This window comes from Phyllobates terribilis, unplaced genomic scaffold, assembly GCF_046119375.1.
Source record: "Phyllobates terribilis strain yellow unplaced genomic scaffold, ASM4611937v1 Scaffold_9__5_contigs__length_417890890, whole genome shotgun sequence".
In the NCBI taxonomy this organism is placed as follows: domain Eukaryota; kingdom Metazoa; phylum Chordata; class Amphibia; order Anura; family Dendrobatidae; genus Phyllobates; species Phyllobates terribilis.
Genome location: NW_027362769.1, coordinates 299,914,329 through 299,933,671, shown reverse-complemented (window position 1 = coordinate 299,933,671; position 19,343 = coordinate 299,914,329). Strand labels below are relative to the sequence as shown.

The 19,343-nt window shown below is 46.4% G+C and overlaps 1 protein-coding gene across 2 annotated transcripts in view; it reads left to right on the top strand.

Moving 5' to 3' along the window:
• Nucleotides 1–15,531, top strand: part of LOC141162131 (acyl-coenzyme A amino acid N-acyltransferase 1-like) — a 73,206-nt gene extending 57,675 nt beyond the window's left edge. For both annotated transcript variants that reach the window (XM_073647896.1, XM_073647897.1), the window contains exon 4: nucleotides 13,776–15,531. In XM_073647896.1, coding sequence (XP_073503997.1) covers nucleotides 13,776–14,354 — 579 coding nt within the window. In that variant the 3' untranslated portion in view covers nucleotides 14,355–15,531. The remainder of the gene's footprint in view (nucleotides 1–13,775) is intronic.
• Nucleotides 15,532–19,343: the final 3,812 nt, after the last annotated feature.

Genomic DNA, 19,343 nt, shown 5'->3' with positions numbered 1-19,343 from the left:
CTTTTTCTTCACTGCCCAATGGTATAAAATTATGTGACACACCTGTGGAGTCAATATGATCACTGCACCCCTAGATGAATTAATTGAGAGGTGTAGTTTGTAAAATGAGGTCACTTACTGGGGGTTCAGCTTATCTGGCACCTCAGGGGTTCTACCAATGTGACATGGCACCCTCAAACCAGTACCACAAAATCTGAACTCCAAAATGGTGCTTCTTCCCTTCTGAGCTTTCCACTCCACTTAGTTTTTGACCTCATATGGGGTATCTGCATACTCAAGATAAATTGCACAACAAATTTTGGGGTCCATTTTCTCCTGTTACCCTTGTGAAAATGCAAAATTTTGTGCTAAAAAACATTCTTGTGGGAATTTTTTATTTTTTTTCTATTTTCACGGCTCAGTGTTGTAAATTTCTGTGAAGCACTTGGGGGTTAAAAGTGCTCACCACACATCTAGATAAGTACCCTGAGGTGTCTAGCTTCCAAAATGGTTGTCACTTGTGGGGGGGTTCTACTGTTTAGGCACATCGTGGGCTTTCCAAACGCAACATAGCGTCCACTAATTATTCCAGCAAATTTTACATTCAAAAAGTTAAATGGCACTCCTTCCCTTCCAAGCCCTGCCATGCACCCAAACAGTGTTTTTTCCCCACATATGGGGTATTAGCTTACTCAGGAGAAATTGCACAACAAATGGTATGAGGAAATTTCTCCTGTTACTCTTATAAAAATGCAAATTTGGGGCTGAAATACATTTTTGTGGGAAAAATGTGAAAATTATATTTTTACGGCTCAATGTTATAAACTTCTGTGAAGCACCTGGGGGTTCAAGGTGCTCACCACCCATCTAGATAAGTTTCCTGTGAGGTCTAGTTTTCAAAATGGTGTCACTTGTGGGGGATTTCCACTGTTTAGGTACATCAGGTGCTCCCCAAAGGTGACATGGCGTCTGCTAATTTTTCCAGCAAATTTTACATTCAAAAAGTCAAATGGCACTCCTTCCCTTCCAAGCCCTGCCGTACGCCCAAACAGTGTTTTTTACCCACATATGGGGTATCAGCTTACTCAGGAGAAATTGCACAACAAATGGTATTGGGTAATTTCTCCTGTTACTCTTATGAAAATGCAAAATTGGGGGCTGAAAAACATTTTTGTGGGAAAAATGTGAAAACTTTATTTTTACGGTTCAATGTTATAAACTTCTGTGAAGCACCTGAGGGTTCAAGGTGCTCATCACACATCTAGATAAGTTCCCTGAAGGGTCTAGTTTCCAAAATGGTATCACTTGTTGGGGGTTTCCACTGTTTAGGCACATCAGCGGCCCTCCAAACACGACATGGCGTCCTTTAATTATGTCAGCAAATTTTACATTCAAAAAGTCAAATGGCGTTCATTCCCTTCTGAACCCTGCTGTACGCCCAAACCGTGGTTGTCCCCCACATATTGGGTATAGGTGTGCTCAAGAGAAACTGCACAACAAATTTTGGGTCCATTTCTCCTGTTACTCTTGTGAAAGTAAAAAAATGGGTCTAAAGTAACATTTTTGTAAAAAAAAAGTTAAATGTTTATTTTTTCTTTCCACATTCCAAAAATTCCTGTGAAGCACCTGAAGGGTTAATAAACTTCTTGAATGTGGTTTTGAGCACCTTGAGGGGTGCATTTTTTATAATGGTGTCACTTTTGGGTATTTTCTGTCATATAGACCCCTCAAAGTCACTTCAAATGTGATGTGGTGCCTAAAAAAAATGGTTTTGTAAATGTTGTTAGAAAAATGAGAAATCGCTGGTGAACTTTTAACCCTTATAACTTCCTAACGAAAAAAAAATTTGGTTCCAAAATTGTGCTGATGTAAAGTAGACATGTGGGAAATGTTACTTATTAACTATTTTGTGTGACAGATCTCTCTGATTTAAGGGCATAAAGATTACAATTTTGAAATCTGCAAAATTTTCTCCAAATTTCCGATTTTTTCACAAATAAACGTAATTCATATCAAATACATTTTACCACATGAAGTACAATATGTCATGAAAAAACAGTCTCAGAATCACCGGGATCTGTTGAAGCGTTCCAGAGTAATTACCTCATAAAGTGCCAGAGCTCAGAATTTAAAAAAATTGGCCTGGTCAGGAAGGTGTAAACTGGCTTCGGGGTGAAGGGGTTAAACCAAATAGTTATAATCCACAAAATAGATAATAAATAACCATTTACCACATGTCTACTTTACATCAACATCATTTTTGTAACCTATTTTTTGTTAGGAGGTTAGAACAGTTAAAAGTTAATCAGAAATATTTTTCCAAATAAATTTAAAAAACAAATTTTTTTAAGGACCACATCACATTTGAAATGACTTTAAGGGGCCTATATGACAGAAAATACCCAAAAGTGACATCATTTTAGAAACTGCACCCCTCAAAGTCCTTAAAAAAGTCCTTAAAACTACATTCAAGAATTTTATTAACCCTTTAGGCGCTTCACAGGAATTAAAACAATATGGAAGGAAAAAATGAAAATTTTAATTTTTCCCACAAAAATGTTGCATTAGCCCCAAATTTTTCATTTTCACAAGGGTAATAGGAGAAAATGGACTATACAATTTGTTGTGCAATTTCTCCTGAGTATACTAATACCTCTTATGTTGTGGAAAACTGCTGTTTGGTGCGCACGGCAGGGCTCAGAAAGGAAGGAGTACCATTTGACTTTTGGAACACAAAATTTCCTGGAATGGATAGCAGAAGCCATGTCGTGTTTGCAGAGCCCCTGATAATAATAATAATAATAATTTTTATTTTTATAGCGCTAACATATTCCGCAGCACTTTACAATTTTAGGGGGGACTTATACAGACAATACAGAATAAGCATATCTCATATCGAAAGGAGTGAGGGCCCTGCTCGCAAGCTAACATGTCTATTAGGAAATGTGGGAGACACAAAAGGTAAAATGTACATATAGTGTATAATGCAGCCTTGATATACTAGATAGGATAAATAATAATACATGGACTGGTCGCCAGCCAGTATGTGTACAGTCCTGACAGAGGCTATTAAGTGCATGGATGGTGAAATTGAAGAAGATTTTAATATGGGCCAAAACTGGGATAGATAGACAGTGTGTTGAGGCAATATGCTAGTCTAAAGAAATGTTTTTTTAGGGTCCACTTGAAACTGTGGGTATTGGGAATTAATCAAACTGTCCTGGGTAGTGCATTCCAAAGAATTGGCGCAGCACGCGAGAAATCTTGGAGACAGGAGTGGGAAGTTCGGATTATGGAGGATTTTATTTTTAAGTCATTGGCAGAATGGAGGGCACGTGTAGGATGGTAGACTGAGACAAGGGAGGAGATGTATGGCGGTGCTGAAGCATGGAGTGCTTTGTGGGTAAGTGTGATAAGTTTATATTGAACTCTATATTGGATGGGCAACCAATGCAATGAATGGCACAGGGAAGAGGCATCGGTGTAGCGGTTGGCGAGGAATATGATCCTGGCTGCTGCGTTAAGGACGGATTGGAGAGGGGAGAGTTTAGTAAGAGGGAGACCGATTAGTAGAGAGTTGCAATAGTCGAGACGAGAATAAATAAGAGCTATAGTAAGGGTTTTTGCCGAGTCAAAGGTGAGAAAAGTCCTGATTCTTGAGATGTTTTTGAGGTGTAAATGACATGAAGGAGTGAGTGATTTGATGTGAGGAGTGAAGGAAAAATCTGAATCAAAAATGACCCCAAGACAGCGGGCTTGTTGCTGGGGAGTAATCGTTGAGCCACAAATGGAAATGGCAGTATCGGGCACAGGTAGGTTAGTGGAGGGAGGAAATAGGAGTAGTTCAGTTTTTGACAGATTCAGTTTTAGATAGAGGGAGGACATAATGTTAGACACAGCAGAAAGACAATCACTGGTCTTTTGTAATAATGCAGGGGTGATGTCTGGAGCAGAGGTGTATAATTGGGTGTCATCAGATGGTAGAGATGGTACTGAAAACTGAATCTGTTGATGTGTCTAAACAGTGGAAACCTCCCACAAGTGACCCCATTTTGGATCAAGCTTATCTAGAGGTGTGATGAACACCTTGAACCAACAGGTGCTTCACATAATTTTATAACATTGAACTGCAAAAATGAAAAAATACATTTTTTCCCACATGAATGTTGTTTTAGCCCAAAATTCTTCATTTTCACAAGGGTAACAGGAGAAAATGGACCTTACACTTTGTTGTGCAATTTCTCCCGAGTACACTGATACCTCAGATGTGGTGGAAAACTACTGTTTGGGTACATGGCAGGGCTTGGAAGGAAAGAAGCCCCAAATTGAATTCTGGGGTACAATTTTGTCTGGAATAGATTGCGGATGCCATGTCACATTTGACGAGCCTCTGATATGCCAAAACAGCAGACCTTATTTTGGAAACTACAGCTCCACCATTTTCTAGGGGTGTAGTGAGTATTTTAATCCTCAGGAGATTCACAGAATTGTATAACATTGGGATGAGTAAATGGAAAATTACCATTTTTTCGACAAAAAAAATTGCTTTGGCCCTGAGTTTTTAATTTTCAAAAGGGATAATAAGAGAAAATGAACAATACAATTTGTTGTGCAATTTCTCCTGAGTACACTATATGTGTTGAAAACTACTTTTGAGCCCTTGAGGTGCCAGAACAGCAGAAACCCTCCATAAGTAACCCCATTTTATTACACCCCCCAATTAATTAATCTAGGGGTGCAGTGAGCATGTTGACACCACATGTGCCTCACAGAATTTTATACCATTGGGCGGTGAAGAAAGAATAATTACATTTTATCACTAAAATGTGTAACATACCTGGCGGCGTCCTTGCATAGTGGTCCATCTCCCACTGTGCAAGAGCGCGCACTTGATCTCCAATCCAGAATGTCTCTCTGGCTTCCCTCCATGCTGTCTGTTTGCTTCTGTTTCTGCTGCTTAAGGGCGGCGCCCGATCACTTCCTGTTTTTTGTACCTGCTGCAGGCACACCCCTTGTGCGTCCTCAGCCTATTGCTGTCTGTCACCTGGTATTTAAACCAGCTGCTCCAATTAACCCAGGCCTGAGCATTGTGTTTCATTCAGTGTGCTCTTTCACTCTGAATGTGCCAGGTCCCCTTCTGTGTTTGCTTGTCTGCCTATCCTGAAGGCTGTATTTCCAGGCCTGTGTGAACACGCTCCTAGCCTGTTCTTTCCGCCTTCTAGGGGCTGCATACCTAGACCCGTTCCTGTATCTTGCCTGTTCCTGTCTGAACTCGCTCCTAGCCTGTTCCTCCCGCCTTCTAGGGGCTGCATACCTAGACCCGCTCCTGTATCTTGCTACTGTGTCTGTTCTTGTCTGTTTACTCTTCTAGCCTGTTTCCTCTGTTTCTCTATGTGAGTACCTTTCCTTTTTCTGCAGAGTCTGAACTCGTACCTAACTCCTGCTCGTAGTCACTGTACTTCCGTTTGTGAGTTTGTGGTCCACTCACTACTTCACTGTAAGTACCCTGTGGGTATCTGGTTCTGCCTTTCCCTTCCTGCCTGTTCCGTGTGTACAGAGCCCTGTCCCCCCTGCTCTGCCATGCTCAAAGCTCCGGCGGTTCTAGCCTGCTATGCCTTGCTCACTGCTCCGGCAGTCTCGCTCTGCTCTGACCCTTTGCTCACTGCTCCGGCAGTCTCGCTCTGCTCTGACCCTTTGCTCACTGCTCCGGCAGTCTCGCTCTGCTCTGACCACTCTTGCTCACCGCTCCAGGCGGCCTCGTCCTGCTCTACTCTCGCTCACCGCTCCAGGCGGCCTCGTCCTGCTCTACTCTCGCTCACTGCTCCAGGCGGCCTCGTCCTGCTCTACTCTCGCTCATCGCTCCAGGCGGCCTCGTCCTGCTCTACTCTCGCTCACCGCTCCAGGCGGCCTCGTCCTGCTCTACTCTCGCTCACCGCTCCAGGCGGCCTCGTCCTGCTCTACTCTCGCTCACCGCTCCAGGTGGCCTCGTCCTGCTCTACTCTCGCTCACTGCTCCAGGCGGCCTCGTCCTGCTCTACTCTCGCTCACCGCTCCAGGCGGCCTCGTCCTGCTCTACTCTCGCTCACCGCTCCAGGCGGCCTCGTCCTGCTCTACTCTCGCTCACCGCTCCAGGCGGCCTCGTCCTGCTCTACTCTCGCTCACCGCTCTAGGCGGCCTCGTCCTGCTCTACTCTCGCTCACCGCTCTAGGCAGCCTCGTCCCGCTCTACTCTCGCTCACCGCTCTAGGCGGTCTCGTCTTGCCCTGCTCTGGCTCACCACTCTGGGCGACCTTACTCTGCTGTGTTTGTCCACCACATCTGTGGTTCTGTTCCTGAGTCCCAGTGTGTACTGGGTCCTATCCCGCCTGTGTTCCTACCTGCTAGTGCGTCCCTGTCTGCACTCTAGCCGTGCTTGCCTGTACCCCCCTGCCTGCATACCCGCCTGCCTGCATACCAGTCGTGCCTGCCTATACCCACCAGTCTGTGTGCCAGCCTAACCTGTCTGTTCCTGTATTCCCCTGTGTGGGTCAACAGCCGTGTCCGGGGTCTGTCCTGGAGTAGCACCTGGTCCCTCTGCTCGGTTCCTCCTTGGTGCACTGGCGTCGTATGCCGTCGTGCGACCCTGGTCGGATCGGGTGAATACCTAGTTACGCTCCTCCAGGCATTCACTCTCCGGCACGGTCCAATGGAATCACACGCACACGCCGCTCAGCCCGGGCGTGTGCATTACAGCATGCTCAGGCCATGGTTCCCGTTGAGCCCCACGGCCTTCGCTCTCTGAGACGTTTTCCAGCGAATACGTGCATTAAAAAAAATATATATATATATATATTTTTTTCTTTAGCTGAGTTCCAGGTGAATTACGCACCCGTCCAGATGGATCTTTCTGCACTCGTTCCTGAGGATCCGCCACGGTACTATGGGGATCCAAGACAGAGTCGTGCATTTGTGGAGCAATGCATGCTACACTTCAAGTTCTACCCTCTTTGTTTTCCCACCGATCGGGCTAAGGTGGGATTCATGATGTCTTACCTAGCGGGTGATGCCTTGAAATGGATCACCCCCCTATGGGACGCACAGGATCCTATCGTCCTGGACATAATGGCCTTCCTGGTGGCCTTTCTAATGGTCTTCGATGATCCTAACCCGGAGGCTCCTGCTGAAGCTTCACTTCCCAATATCCCGGAGCAGCCCCGATGGGTAATGTGTGTGGGTAGCGCACTAGTCCTCCTGCCCGAAGAGACTACTGCCCATCCAGAATCCACACAGGATGACTACGCTCTTCGGAATACTTCTCCCAACCTCAAGAGGCAGTCCAGACGTGCTAGGCGTAGAGGCAAGCCGTCACGCCTGGGTCTGTCCTCTCAAAGACCTCCTGATCCCTACCTTGAAGTCCCTGCTGAAGCTTCATTTCCCTGTATCCCGGAACAGCCCCTACGGGTAATATGCGAGGGTAGCGCACCTGTTCTCCTGCCCGAAGAGACTTCTGCCCACCTAGAATCCTCCGGGATACCACCTGATGACAAATGGAGAGAGACTTCCCTACACCCGGTACCCGATACTTCGTCCGCTCCGTCCTGTGAGCCTGACAATGGGTACCTCAAAGCGGTAGTTAACCCCGAGTCTCTACACCCCTCCGACCAGGCAGAGGACCTCCAGTTGTCTGCAGAACCCTTCGGGGTGCTACCTGGTAGCAAATGGACAGAGTCTTCCCTATACTCTGTACCTGATACCTCGCCCGCTTCTTCCAGTGAGTCCGACCTAGTGTACTCCGAAGCAGAGGTTACCCCCGAGTCTCTGCACTCTTCCGACCCGGCGGAGGACCCCCAGTTGTTTCCTGAATCCTCTGGGGTACCACCTGATAACAAAGAGACAGTGACTTTTCTACACCTTGTACCTGATACCTCGCCCATTTCATCCTGTGAGCTTGACAAGATGTACCCCGAAGCAGAGGTTACCCCCGAGTCTCTGCACCCCTCCAACCCGGCGGAGTGCTTCCAGTTGTCTCCTGAACCCTCTGGGGTGCCATCTGAAAATATGTGGAGAGAGACTTCCTTGTGTGCTGTTCCTGGTACTCCACCCGTTTCGTCTGTTGCTGAGGATGGCTGGATAGGAGGTAGCATCCTAGCTAACCAGATGAGACCAGTTTTTCCTGTGGACAGTGGAAGTGATCTCCTTGAAGTGAAGGATTGGCCCTCGAATTCCCTGCGGAAGATTCTGGCAGGCCTGAAGAAGAGGGGGCGTAAGGGGGGGTACTGTAACATACCTGGCGGCGTCCTTGCATAGTGGTCCATCTCCCACTGTGCAAGAGCGCGCACTTGATCTCCAATCCAGAATGTCTCTCTGGCTTCCCTCCATGCTGTCTGTTTACTTCTGTTTCTGCTGCTTAAGGGCGGCGCCCGATCACTTCCTGCTTTTTGTACCTGCTGCAGGCACACCCCTTGTGCGTCCTCAGCCTATTGCTGTCTGTCACCTGGTATTTAAACCAGCTGCTCCAATTAACCCAGGCCTGAGCATTGTGTTTCATTCAGTGTGCTCTTTCACTCTGAATGTGCCAGGTCCCCTTCTGTGTTTGCTTGTCTGCCTATCCTGAAGGCTGTATTTCCAGGCCTGTGTGAACATGCTCCTAGCCTGTTCTTTCCGCCTTCTAGGGGCCGCATACCTAGACCCGTTCCTGTATCTTGCCTGTTCCTGTCTGAACTCGCTCCTAGCCTGTTTCTCCCGCCTTCTAAGGGCTGCATACCTAGACCCGCTCCTGTATCTTGCTACTGTGTCTGTTCTTGTCTGTTTACTCTTCTAGCCTGTTTCCTGTGTTTCTCTATGTCCGTACCTTTCCTTTTTCTGCAGAGTCTAAACTCGTACCTAACTCCTGCTCGTTGTCACTGTACTTCTGTTTGTGAGTTCGTGGTCCACTCACTACTTCACTGTAAGTACCCTGTGGTTATCTGGTTCTGCCTTTCCCTTCCTGCCTGTTCTGTGTGTACAGAGCCCTGTCCCCCCTGCTCTGCCTTGCTCACCGCTCTGGCGGTTCTAGCCTGCTCTGCCTTGCTCACCGCTCCAGCGGTTCTAGCCTGCTCTGCCTTGCTCACCGCTCCGGTGGTTCTAGCCTGCTCTGCCTTGCTCACCGCTCCAGGCGGCCTCGTCCTGCTCTACTCTTGCTCACCGCTCCAGGCGGCCTCGTCCTGCTCTACTCTTGCTCACCGCTCCAGGTGGCCTCGTTCCGCTCTACTCTTGCTCACCGCTCCAGGCGGCCTCGTCCTGCTCTACTCTTGCTCACCGCTCCAGGTGGCCTCGTCCCGCTCTACTCTTGCTCACCGCTCCAGGCGGCCTCGTCCTGCTCTACTCTTGCTCACCGCTCCAGGCGGCCTCGTTTTTCTTTACTCTTGCTCACCGCTCCAGACGGCCTCGTCCTGCTCTACTCTTGCTCACCGCTCCAGACGGCCTCGTCCTGCTCTACTCTTGCTCACCGCTCCAGGCGGCCTCGTCCTGCTCTACTCTTGCTCACCGCTCCAGGCGGCCTCGTCCTGCTCTACTCTTGCTCACCGCTCCAGACGGCCTCGTCCTGCTCTGCTCTTGCTCACCGCTCCAGGCGGCCTCGTCCTGCTCTGCTCTTGCTCACCGCTCCAGGCGGCTTCGTCCTGCTCTGCTCTTGCTCACCGCTCCAGGCGGCCTCGTCCTGCTCTGCTCTTGCTCACCGCTCCAGGCGGCCTCATCCTGCTCTGCTCTTGCTCACCACTCCAGGCGGCCTCATCCTGCTCTGCTCTTGCTCACCGCTCCAGGGTGCCTCGTCCTGCTCTGCTCTTGCTCACCGCTCCAGGCGGCCTCGTCCTGCTCTACTCTTGCTCACCGCTCCAGGCGGCCTCGTCCTGCTTTGCTCTTGCTCACCGCTCCAGGCGGCCTCGTCCTGCTCTGCTCTTGCTCACCGCTCCAGGCGGCCTCGTCCTGCTCTGCTCTTGCTCACCGCTCCAGGCGGCCTCGTCCTGCTCTGCTCTCTCTGTGTACTGGGTCCTATCCCGCCTGTGTTCCTACCTGCTAGTGCCTCCCTGTCTGCACTCTAGCCGTGCTTGCCTGTACTCCCCTGCCTGCATACCCGCCTGCCTGCATACCAGTCGTGCCTGCCTATACCCACCAGTCTGTGTACCAGCCTAACCTGTCTGTTCCTGTATTCCCCTGTGTGGGTCAACAGCCGTGTCCGGGGTCTGTCCTGGAGTAGCACCTGGTCCCTCTGCTTGGTTCCTCCTTGGTGCACTGGCGTCGTATGCCGTCGTGCGACCCTGGTCGGATCGGGTGAATACCTAGTTACGCCCCTCCAGGCATTCACTCTCCGGCACGGTCCAGTGGAATCACACGCACATGCCGCTCAGCCCGGGCGTGTGCATTACAAAATGTTGTTTTAGCCCCCAGTTTTTAATTTTTATAAGAGCTAATAGAAAAAAATAACCTTACAGTTTGTGCAATTTTTCCTGAGTGTGCCAATACCCTACAAGTAATCAGGAACTTTTTATCAGTCACAGAGAAAATCTCAGAAGGGAAGGAATGCCATAGTAGAGTACAGATTTAGCTCTTATGGTTTATGGATAGTGAAGAAAAAATAATTTCATTTTTACAGCAAAAAGTAAATTTTAGCCCCAGATTTTAAATTTTCGCATGGGGAAATGGGTAAAAATGGCATGAAAATTTGTCACACAATTTCTGCAGAACGTGGCAATACCCCATGTGTGGTTGTACAGTACTGCTTAGCCATATGGTGAGACCTGGGAGGGACAGAGCGCTATTTGACTATTGGAGAGTAAATTTTCGTAGAACAATTTGCGGACTCCATATACAGAGCCCCTAAGTGTCAGAAAAGCTGAATTCCCCCTCAAGTGACCCCATTTTTGTAAATTACACCTCTGTGGGAATTTATCTACAGGCGTAGTGATGATTTTGACTCCATGGTTGTTTTCCAGAAACAAGCAGCAGTGGATGTTGCTGAGGGAAATTCGCAAATCTGCCATTGTAGTGCACAGTAAGTTGTACTGGCTAGTAAGTTGTAGTGCCCAGTACGTTATCCCCAGCTCATGGTTCTGGAGACATGCACCTGTAAATTAAGCAGGCTCTCATCACTATAGAAATGCCAAACGTGTGGATGCCAAATGTGGTTTAGGCACAATGTGGGGCTCAAAAGGGAGAGGGGCTTTTGGATTTGGGAGTGCAGAATTCACTGGATTTATTTTGGGGGGGGGGGGGGTGAGGAGCCATACCACTTTTCCAGAGCCTTTGTACTACCAATAACATGGAAGACCCCTATAGTTCCGCTAACAGATGACGGACCTGAGCGGGGACTTGTTTTTTTGTGGATTGAGTTGAAGCTTTTATTGGGAACATATTTTACATAACATTTTGGATCACATTTATCCTGCGCTCTATGCTGAGCACTTACATTGGGGTTTCCATCGAAATCTCCGGATGGCATGATTCATTTACTATAATGAGACAGCAGAGTTACTCTGGACTCCGTCTGGTCTGTGTTCTTTATGCACACTTAAAAAGACGGACACCACCGGATCATAGGCCAGACAGCGTCCACTGTCTCTCCATCTGCTTCATTATAAGGAATCTTCCACTGGAGGTTCCGTCTGAATCATGTATTTTACAGATTTACATGGAAACTCCAGTGTAAGCGCTCAGTGTAGAGTGCAGGATAAATGTGAGCCGAGCCTTACAGCGATCTTTGGGAGCCAGAATGAACAAATTAACAGCAGGTGCAGAATTGGTTTGATTTACTTTTTACACCGTTCCTTGTGCGGTATAAGTGATTAGACTACTTAGACTACTTTATTCTTCGGGTCGGTGCGATTAGAGCGATACCAGATTTATATTGTTTTTTTATGATTGGCAGCTGTTACACGAAAAAACGCTTTGTTTTACAAAAAAAGTTTTTGCATCACTATATTTAGATAGCTATAATTATTCCATATTTCAGCTGACAGTTATATGAGGGCTTATATTTTGCGGAACAAGATGACGTTTTATTGGTGCCATTTTCGGTCACATTACATTTTTTGATCTCTTTCAATTCCAATTTTTGGAAGGCAGAATGAACAAAAAACAACAATTCAAGAATTTTTTTTATGAAGTTCCGCATGTTGTAAAATTGATTAGGCAGCTTTATTCTTCGGGTCAGTACGATTACAAAGATACCACATTTACATCATTTTTTTATGCTTTGCTGCTTTTACGCAAAAGAAAAAAAATTTGGAAAAATAATTATTTTTGCATCACTACATTCTGAGAGCTATAACTTCTTTATTTTTCCACTGCTGGAGTTGTATTGTGGCTTGTCTTATGCGGGACAAGATAGCATTAGCACCGATACCATTGATATGTAAATTTGATTTTTTGATCGCGTTTTATTGGCAGTATGATGAAAAAGCACATTTTTGCCACGTTTTTTTATTTTATTTTATTTTTTTACGGTATTCACTGCAGGGGTCAACTAGTGTGACAGCTTTATAAATCAGGTCGTTTCGGACGTGGCAATATCAAATATATGTATGGCATTCAGAGGGTTAAACAGGCGGGGTCGGTGTGGGCATTGCCCCTGGCTGTGACAGCCAAGGCTTGGCTATCACTTAAGCCAAGCACCCGGCAGCGACACTGCTCCTGTGCCCTCACGATCGCTAGGACGTACCAGTACGTCCAATGTCGGGAAGGGATTAAAGGCGTTGTCCACTTGAAGAAAAAAAAGATCTTTACACTTGTTCCTATAAAACAACGATATTACCATTATATTTGTATTTACAGGGGCACTACCACCTTAAGATGTCAACAGAAGTCTGGAGTTCCAGTAGCTCCACTTCTACCTTGTGTTTGACACAGGATAACGTTACGTATGTGGGCACTTGACTGCTTATTTCAAAAGCTTAGCTAAGCTATGTAAGACCCTTTCTCTGTCATGGCCAGTGCATAGACAAAAAGGGAGCTGGCTTAGCTATTAAAATGACCAGTCAGCCAGCCTCTTTACAGATCGCACTGATGACGTGCCCACACAGAAAAATCTTCCTAGTGTTGACCACAAGGTGGAAGTGGACCTGTCTAAACTTAGGACTACTTTATATTAGTAACACAAGTTTATTATCTTTACATACATTGACTTATGCAATAAAGCTGAAATGATAGGTATGATTTAAAGAGCTATTCATATTTTCCTAGACAGATATAGTGAGAAAATCAAGCACTTTTGCAATTTACTGAATTGAAAATGTGCAGCTGTTATTGAGATAGTAACACTTTGGTTTACAGCTGCCTAGGAGACCAACCAATGTTGCTGTCTATCTTGTAAGTAAGAGAGCGCTACAGGGAATTTGCCCAGTTTGTAAACAGTGCTTACAAGCTCAATAGAGAAGAGCTTGTAAGGACTGCACATGTCCTACTGTTTATCAGCAGTGGTCGTTCGCCAAGGCAACAAGCTGTAAACAAAAGAAAAGTAATAATATCTCAAGAATGGCTGAAAATTTAAATAAGCAGTACATTGCAAAATTGCTTGTATTTACAAGCACTATCCAACAAAACCTATATGAGTCTGGGAACAACCCTATAAGACCAATCCGAAGTACAGTAGTCCAGAGCTGCATTCAGAATCCTGCTGATTATTCTAATCAGTCAACATTCACATCCCCAAACATATCTTCTACAATTTAATGGAAGTTTTACTTTGTTGAGGGTGCTGGGAGATTTTAACATGAAAGTTAAAGCTTATACTGACATTTGGATAACAAAAAAAATGGAACTAAATGTCTGATCTTATTTATTTTAGGTTTCTAAGCCAAAAGTTGGAATTTTAGGTGTCTCAAAAGGTGCAGAGATTGCTCTTGTCGTAGCTTCTTATTTACCGCAAATAGGGGCTACTGTCAGCATTAATGGATCTTGCAACGTATATGGCGGCACAATTTATCACGATGGTAAAGCTCTCATTAAAGGAGCACCGTACACGCAGGAGAAGATGGTGATTACAGCCGAGGGTTTCCTGAAACTGGCTGGGTTTTATCAGCAGACCCCTACTTCATATATTCCCGTAGAGAGAGCTCAAGGGCAAATCCTTTTTATCGCTGGGGAAGCTGATCAGTATTACAGAAGTAAAGATTTTGCCTCAATGGCTCTATATAGAATGAGGAAACATGGACGGCACAATGGAAGGATGATCTCCTATCCCGGGGCTGGTCATCTAATAGAACCTCCAGGATTCCCTTTTTGCTTGGCCTCACATCTACGTGGCCGTAAGTCACCAATCGTATGGGGTGGAGATGTGATCCTTCATTGTGAAGCTGAGAATTCAATCTGGAAAGAAATTCAGTTGTTTTTTCGGCAGCATCTGACTCTATCTAGCAATCTCTAAAAAGTGAATTCAAGAAATATCTGTTAAAGGCATTGTCCATTACATTCTGATCTTCCACCTTCTGTCCTTATAACCGCAGACCAGCATATTTGTAATTGTCTTTTATTACTTTACATGCTTCTAAGCCGACATCTCGTTTTCCTCTGGTAATTTTCCATCCAATCAGCCTCTCTTCTGCGATCTAGATTCGTTGTATCGCCACCAACCCTTCCCATACTCTTCTCCTGAGGACGTGTGGTGATGATCTGTCTAAATCCAGAACCGGCTTAGACGCGTGTAGACAATCACATATATGCTTGTTTGCAGTTGTTGAGACAGATGGGGGCAAGTTATAAAATAGTAGGCAATCGTTGATGAATTTTTAAAAAAAATAAATTTTTTGTCCTTTTAATTGCCAGTAGATCAGGGGAGATCCAGAACCTAAGACCCCACCAATTGCTCAAAACTTCCTTATGTCCACAGCTTAGCAGAGAGGAACGCACAGCTCCGACCTGAGTGCACACAGAGTGGAGTACAGATACAATAGAAAGCATAGACTTTTTTGAGCAATCGGTAGGGTCACAGGACGCAGACCCCCATTAAACGGCTTGCAATTAAGATAAAGAAAATATCTAAAAAAAAAGTTGATTAAAAGGTTTAGCACATTGAAATGTGCTTGTCATTTTGTGTGAGGTTTAGTTCATCTGCATTGTTCATAGATATATTTAAAGGGGTTGTCTGGACTTAGGCTACAAGTCTGAAGTCAATCTTTCTGACTGCAGACTTATGAATCTTCACATTCCAACTAGACGTGTTTGGCCACGCTCAGTACACTTGCATTGAGTGAGGTCGTGCCCGTCTAGTCGGCACATGACCGCACGTATGGGAATTGCATACATGCAATCACAAACCAGCCGCTCCCAAGTGACTGCAAACTTGTAGCCTAAAGCTGGACATCCCCTTTAATCATTAATGCTGTATACAGACTTTCTGTGAAATTGTTACTACACATAGTACTATAGATGAGAAAGGATTTCTGTCCACATTTTTTTAACATTTTTCTCTTCCCCTGAAACCATTGTTAATACTCTCTTCCCTCTCTTGTATCTTGAAAAAAAGCATTTAAAAAAGGAAACAATCTGTCAGCCTAAAGGATCAAAAAATAAATGTTATTAAATGATTTCTTTAATTAAATATATCAAGCTGTAATGTGCTTTCTGCTCAATAATTCAGAAGACAAACCGCACTACGGCGTTGGACCCTTGTTACACTGTTGTTACTGCAGCAGAGCGTGCATCTGTTAGCTGACATGTGGCAGCGGTGAGAACAACTTGCACTGGAGTATTATCTCAGTCTGCTGCATTACTATATAATGGTCCTCTGGATCAGATTCTGTGGACACTCGATCAGTTACTACAGTCTTGTCTTCCAGTGCTGCTACTTCTTCTTACACTACGCACTTACTACACAAATGGACATGCACGGTTCTTTCATGAGGGGAAATGATAGGGTATAGGTTGGTGCATGTCAGTCCCCCACCAATCAGCAGAAGGGGGCACCTTTATCCCCTATTGATGGAGTGGCAGTGTGCATGGCCGACCGCCTTTCCATTAATTCTCATTGGGGCTGCCAGAAAAAAGGTGAGCACAACACTCATCAAGTCCATAGGGAATGAATGAATGGGGCAGCGCTCAAGTGCCCCGTTCTGCCGTTGGGTGGGGTCAACCGTGCAATAAGTTATCAGCGGACGACCCCTTTAACAAGCGGTTCTTTCATCCGATTACATGACAGAAACGGCATACTCTATTGAATGGATCTCTTATACCTGACAAGGAAGGTGCACTTACTTTGAAAATTAATATCAGAATGGCTCATGGGGGAAACAAACCAGCCTAGGGGCTAAGTTCTACGATGAGTATTTGGTGAGTCTTTCGTGTTGCAGATTATCGGCAGCAGTTTTGCACCAATGAGCTCAATTACATATCAGGAGGAGAGGGGGGAAGAGGAGATAATCAGCTCACCAGTCACTCAGTAGCAGGAGACATGGTGGAAGCTCTCGCACGTAGCCGCCGAGGTCCAGGCGTGACAGCCAAATGGGAAAAGAAACAGATCCTCCAGCGAAGCGGTATGTGGCAGCAGAAAAAACTTCACTTTATTTGTAAAATAAAATCATAGCGGTTCCTCCAGTGTGAACAAAACCTAAGCGTTTCGGCTGAGAAGCCTTACTACTGATTGTAACAAACTCAAATGAACCAGGTATAAATAGGAAATCCTAATAGTCACATGTCAATCAGGAGCCAATACAAACAATAGCAATGATTGATCACCTGGTGATATGTAAAGCAGGGTCAAAACAGAGAAGCAGCAGGAGCAATACATAGTGTGATAATGTGAATCAACATAAAAATGCAGAGTATAGAGTTATTTATCATGTACATATGGACATGAAGAAAGTGCCGTGAGACAGCAGATATATAAATAGCCATCGGATTAGCCGCATAATACAAATGTCTCCTGATGTGCTTTTTTAATGGTCCTGCGGTGCACCCAATATATTGTACGCAGCATTCTGTGCATTCTATCAAATATATCACTCCTGTTGTATTACAGTTAATGTAATCATTGATATTATAACTGTGTCCTGTTGTATTAGAGGAGAATTTTTTTTATTTTTTACATGTTCACAGGAGATGCACCAAGAGTGGCCACATTTAAAGAAACATTTGAAAGTAAGCCAGGATTCCGTGGATTGTTTGTCATTATTAGTGTTGAGCCACCCCCGTAGTGTTCGAGTTCGGTTCGGTTCGTCGAACACCCGTGTGTTCGCCGAACTGTTCGTCGAACTGTTCGTCGAACACCTTCGAACACCGTTAAAACCAATGGCAGGCAAACAAAAACACATAGAAATACATAGAAAACACCTTCAAAGGTGTCCAAAAGCTGACAAACTGCTCAGAAGACATAACTAACACATGGAAAAGTGACAAGTACATATAGTCATGCGAAAAGAAAAGAGGTGGAGGAGTAAAAGGAGGGGGAGACACAGATATAGGCATGTCATGCCCTTCTAAAATCCAAAAAGTGAGAAGCCGACACGGCCAGTTCGTTCCTGCCCGTGCCACCTCCGTGTCGCCGGGTTTGTGCCAGAGCCGCGGTGGACCCTGACGGCCAGCCCCCCTCTCCCAATACTGGTGCCTGTCCGCTGGTGGGTCGAGCCCCCTGCAGTGGGGGGGGGGGGGTAACATCTGCAGAAGAAAGACCATCTTCCAGCCAAGCTAAGATGTCGACTTCTTTTCGTGGACAATGTGATACGATCCCTTTCTTACGGACACGCCCATCGCTACAAATTCCAGATGAGGCACAAAAACAGCAGGTGCTTCAGCGGATATCAAGTGCTCCTTCAAGTGGGCTCTCCTCCACCTCAATTTCAACATCACAAATATTCCAGTCCTCAGAGGTGTCACCCCAATCGCACTTGCTTCCTCACAGCTCCCAAGTCTCCAGCTGCCCGTCTGAGTATGGGGTAACACAGATGGTTGAGTCTGCAGAGCTGTTTACTCATACTATAGCCTGGGAAACGTAAGTCTGCTCCAGAGCTTCTGTTAATCCAGACGAGGAAATGATCTGCACTGATGCCCAGAATCTTTATAAGTCGGATCCAGGACAAGATGAAGAAGGTTCTGAGCATAATGTAGACCCTCGTTCCCAAACTGTCACTCCTGTTGGTGGAGACAATGATGAAGACGATGATGAGACTCAAATACCTGATTGGAGCGACAACTTGACTTTTCGGTCAGGGCAGGAAGAGGTTGGCTTTGAGGACGACGGGTGTGATAACACACAGGGTGATGATGACGAGGTTGGAGATCCCACTTACTGTCAACCCACAGTCAGCCAGTCGATGAGGTCAACGGAGGAGGTGGAGGAGGATGTGACTAGCCCAGGGGATGGGGATGACTCGGTACCCGGGCCTTTGCCTGGCCTTGGGGATGTCGCGGTGGTCGGCTCCCTGGCCCGTACCCTGGGGTCACTCTTTAAAAGAGTGGATAATTGTTAATTTTATAAGAGTTTGTGACGCCACCTGTGGTATCTGGTGAGAAGCACCAGCGCTGCAGCAGTCCACTGAGACCCGTGATAAGGCTGCTCGATGGTATAGCTCCCCACAGGTGGAGCTAGGTCTCAGGGCAGCGTATGCAGGGGGAATGCAGGACAGGCGAGACCCAGCTGGGTCAGAGCAAGAACGGGAACGGACACAGTAGTCACTTCAGTACCTTTTACTGGAGGAAATTCAGGCACATCCCGGAGCACTGTAGGGTGAAGGGTGAATATCAGGATCCTCCCCAATGAGCGGGTGTAGGGCCTCCTGTTTCTTGCCTCTGCGTAGTAAGTTTCTGACCTGCCTGGAGCTAGGCCTAACTTTGTCTCTGTCCTGCGCTGGCTGACCTTGTGGTAGGGCCTTCTCTTGGAGTTCACGCTCCCACTATGCGGGGCCTAAGCGTCTCCTGGCTCTGTTACGTATCAGCACCTTAGCCATCCTGGGACTTGTAGTTCTCCAGGGATTCCGGTTATGCCTTACTGAATCTAGTTAGCAGGAGCCTCGTGCTCCACAGCTGAACTATTAACTGAGTTCTCTATTCTAGACTGAGCTCCACTGCAGACTGACCTCTCTTAGGCTTCTCTACTGCAGGAACTCTTCAGAGGAACTGAACTGCCTAGCTCGACCTTCCCTATTTATATCCCTAACGGGCTCCCTCTGCTGGTCTGAGGTGGAAGGTGGAGATGTGTGAATGTTTATGGGGGCCTCTTGTGGAGGATTCCATCAATACACTCTTCTAGGATATGTGATACCAAGCACAGCGGGGCGTCACAGATGCTATTGACGACGAGGTTAGGTTGCGCCTTCCTGGACACAGATGGAGTACTGGAAGCACGTCAACAACTGCATCCTCAACCACAACTCTGCCTCTGACCACAAGTCGTAGTGGCTCTTCAGGTCGCATGGGCTCTAAG